Source organism: Protomyctophum bolini (genome assembly GCF_963924005.1).
Source record: "Protomyctophum bolini genome assembly, chromosome: 13".
Classification (NCBI taxonomy): domain Eukaryota; kingdom Metazoa; phylum Chordata; class Actinopteri; order Myctophiformes; family Myctophidae; genus Protomyctophum; species Protomyctophum bolini.
The window spans coordinates 2,342,854-2,347,045 of record NC_137874.1 but is presented as its reverse complement, the minus strand read 5'-3'; the positions used below and the strand labels follow the sequence as shown (position 1 = coordinate 2,347,045).

General features: G+C 41.9%; 1 protein-coding gene across 1 annotated transcript; it reads left to right on the top strand.

Annotated features, from left to right (window-relative positions):
• Window positions 1–685: 685 nt before the first annotated feature.
• Window positions 686–1,715, top strand: LOC308326978 (putative nuclease HARBI1; the record flags this gene model as incomplete). The annotated part of the gene is made up of 2 exons (XM_080780082.1): window positions 686–1,213; window positions 1,368–1,715. Exons 1-2 carry the CDS (start codon window positions 764–766, stop codon window positions 1,713–1,715), a joined length of 798 nt encoding a protein of 265 aa, XP_080636208.1. The 5' UTR covers window positions 686–763.
• Window positions 1,716–4,192: the final 2,477 nt, after the last annotated feature.

The window sequence follows — 4,192 nt, the reverse complement described above, 5'->3', positions numbered from 1 at the left end:
GTTCAATTCATCAAAGGTAAAAGGTTTTGTCTGCAAAAGGTAAATCGCCATGCTAGTTTTGCCCCCCCCCCCCATTTTATTTTATGTTAATCTGCAGCCTTCTAAGGTTAAACCAGCAACCTCGTCTATGTATTGCCAGCTATTATATGAGTCCATGTATAGGGCTCATCAATGGACTCATCTACAGTATATAGAGGCTGGACTCATCTAATGTTAGGCCTGAAACCCTTCAAAAAGATGTTTGATAGGCTAAGCTTAAGGAATTTCCTAGATGTTAATGCTGCTCATGTTTTGTTAGCTCTCCAAGATCCATGGATGTAAAGTGTATTACAAATGTATTGATAATAATAATTCACAGAACCTCATTACTGTTTCTAGGTGCACTCACAGGGCAGGGGGCGATACATGCAGCTGAACACTGCCAGCCGCATCATGAGGCTGTATGCTGACCCAGAAGCCTGCCTCAAAGACAACTTCAGAATGCACAGGACCACAATACACCACCTGCTGCAAACAATTGCCTCACCCAGGGACCATGGTTGGGGACAGGAGATGGAGGTAAAGAAAGATCTGCTTTATGTGGGAGGGTTTACAATGAAAAGCATACATGACAAACTGTAAATGCACAAGAGTAATCAAGAATTCTAATCCTGATCCTGTATATCATCCACAGCTTCTTGTGTTCCTGTACTACCTGGCCCATGCATTATCACTCAATGTAGTGTGCAATGCCTTTGACATTCCAAAGAGCACTGTGCACAACATGGTCCACAGAATCACCCGGGAGATGAAGGTGCACATCTCCACCATAATATGTTTTCCACCACCCCATGAGCTCGCTGCCATTGCGGCAGGCTTCAGTGAGCTGGCATATAGTCCTTTATTTTCCACTGTGGTTGGTGCCATTGATGGGTGCCACATTCGGGTCCAGTGTCCAGGGGATGAGAAGCGTGACGACTACAGTAACTACAAGCTCTTCACCTCTGTGCAGATGCAAGGTCTCTGTGACCACAGAGGCAAGTTCCTGGACTTGTTCACAGGGTATCCTGGGTCAGTGAATGATGCCAGGATACTGCGCAACAGTCCACTATTCCACCAGGCCCTGTACCCTCCAGCAGGATACTGCATCCTTGGAGATGGAGCCTATCCTTGTTTGGAAAGGCCCATCCGACTCATGACACCATACAAGAGGCCTCTTCGTAACAGAGTTGAGGTTAGTTGTATGGATGCACCATAACAATTTGACAACTTTTCAATTGTATTATAGATTATTCCCTGTCTAGTTTTAAGGTTGCAATATTGGTGACTACCCTCACCAAATCACTGATGGGAACAATGACGTTGATCTTTTATCTTCTTGTATCCAGGAGAGGTACAACATTGCACATTCCAGAGCCCGGAACATTATTGAGAGAGCCTTTGGAATGATGAAACAGCGGTGGAGGGCCACACTCTCCAAGGCCTTGGAAATCAACATCCTCATCGTCCCAGATATCATCGTCTGCTGTGCCATGCTCCACAACATTTGCCTCCAGATGAATGATGAGCTTGATGAGGAGCTGGAGAACGATGACTCGGATGAGGACCAGGTCCTGGATGATCCGCCCATCGGAGGCCCAGAGCATGATGGATTCCACATCAGGGACAGGATTGCTGCACAGTTGTCTGCACCTGTCCAGTTACCCCAGCAGTTGAATGAACACGACTATTTATAATGTGATTTTTTCTTTAAGCCAAATCAAAAGGTCTGATTTAAGTTTGTCTTTGTTTTGAAACAAGCTGGTTTTGTATTTCTGTTATTCTGCATTTGTTGATATACTACCAATATGTTAATAAAAGTATTTCAAAACGAGAACCATTGTATATATTTGATATTTCACTTTCCATTTAAGGATGTACAGATGTTTTTAACCTGGAATCCATTCCCCATCGACATAAAAAATTGCCATTACCTTATTGTCCAGAATACAAGACGATCCCCATTTTTCCAAGACTCATTTGTGGAAAAATAACATTGAATGTCAAATAGTCTAGTCCCCGATTATAATACAACCGTTTTTTCCCCATCCAGCTCTTAATGTGCGTGGAAACAAACTATCCTAACGCAAACATTCTATGCCATTGATAATGAATGACCATTTTTACATCATAGTGTAAACACATTAAAGGCTGGTCTTGGATGTGAATGGCCAGAATGAGAGAGGAGTGCCCCTCACTTAACACAAGTTAGAAGTTGGCCTGAATCTGATGCCCCATGGGGAATTTGTTGGTACAAAGTTAACCGTCAGAGCTGCAGTCAGGCCTGTCTAGCAAAAGTGGAAATGTTATCTAGTTTTGGAAAATACACTCCAACCAAATGGCAGATCATGATCAGTATAGCAGGATTCCGATTTGGCACTTTAAAGGATCTCGATTGTACACAAGGTAAACCAACATCTATGGGCACATCCTTTCACATGGCTCTTAACGTCAATGGCAATTAATATACTTTCCAGATCCTGTATTAAGGACATGTCACACAGGGGTTCCTGCAATATTTTTTTAATAAATTTCTTGGCCCAGATTAGAAAACAGAATTAAATAAAACATTACTGGGCATCCAGTCAATAAACAATACTCAGGACTCAGGAGTCGCTACATTTTGTATACACACGCACACACCTCATGAATCCACTTGGTGTCGGTATTGAGCAAATTTGTTTGATAGGGGTTTATATGCGACCATACATTAACATCCTATAAGGCAAGATTTAAGATAATGTATGGTGACATATAAACCCCTATCAAACAAATTTGCTCAATACCGACAGCCACTCAGCAAGTGGATTCATGAATGCATACAGACAATAGGCAAATAATAATAACGATATAAATTTTCCCACAAAGAAACATATACATATATAACATAGGCTACATCTTGTCCACCATCTTCTCAAAGAGGTTGACAAATCTTTTAGTCTCCCCCATCAGCTCCTCGTGCCTTTTCTCCTCCTTCTCAGCCTCCTCGGTCAGGACATCCAGGAAAGCATCAAAAGACTTATTTTTCTTTGCAGGTGGGGGGCCAGGGGGGGAGAGGTCAACGGAGGATGTTGATACAGGTGTTGGTGTTGATACAGGTGAATGAGGTGATACAGATGTTGCTATAGGTGTTGCTGGTGGTGTCGTGGCGGTCGCTGGACCAGGGGGAGCTGACTTGGACCAGCATGATGCAAGTACAACCGGTGGGCTCACAGATGGTTTTGACCCGATTGCATCATGCATGTCCCCCCAAAACGCCCATGTTGTTGGGGTTTGTTCCCCTTGGTCCGTCCCAGAGCCGGTCGGGGGGGTCTTCAGGTTCTACAACAAACAAACACGGACATGAGATCTCTGCAACATCTTCTAGGGGCTATATTCATGTTGTGTTATTTGTTAACTCAAGCGTTCAAGTTGAATAAAAGGTCAATATAGAAAGTAAATGTTATGTATAAACTTTACCTTGTATTTAGTTTTCAGATTCTCCCATTTTTTTGAGGCCTGTTTGGGAGTTGGAAGTGGCATCCCCTCGGACCCCTCCATTTGTTTAATGATGAAGCTGTTAGGAAATATGCCAGGGGTTAGTTGAAACGTTTTGCTCAAAATAAATCAATCAATATATGTGGTATGCTACTCTGTGGACCAGTAGCTATTGGCCTAAATACATCATGTCAAGACCTAGAAGCAATAAGCCTAAAATAGGTGACATTTGTGTGGAAACAGCATGTGTTTTATTCATCTCCTTAATTATCATCAAGTATGAAAATCTAATTGCTTGTTGGTCGAGTGTGACATGTACAAAGGTGACCGTTTGTGGATGGCAAGTTCAACATGGAAATAAATAATACTTACTCCCAAGCTTCTGATGAAGCATTTATTTTGTTTGATATGAACATGTGGTCATATTTTCCCCTAAGCATGATGAGTTCTCTGGTGCCAGAGGCAGTCCCTGTGAATATCCAAAGTTTCAATAAATCTGTGTTGGATATGGTAGACTATTTGATACACAACATAAGACAATATAAAAAGGAAACAATAAAATAACTTCACTCAACACCTAAAATCATCTGTGCAGGCATAAAAAAAAATAGTTTGAAGTTATATTGCATTGTGTATTTGTTTGTGTGACATGTGGATTTCATTAATAGCCTATCCACAATTCATGGACATTTAAAAG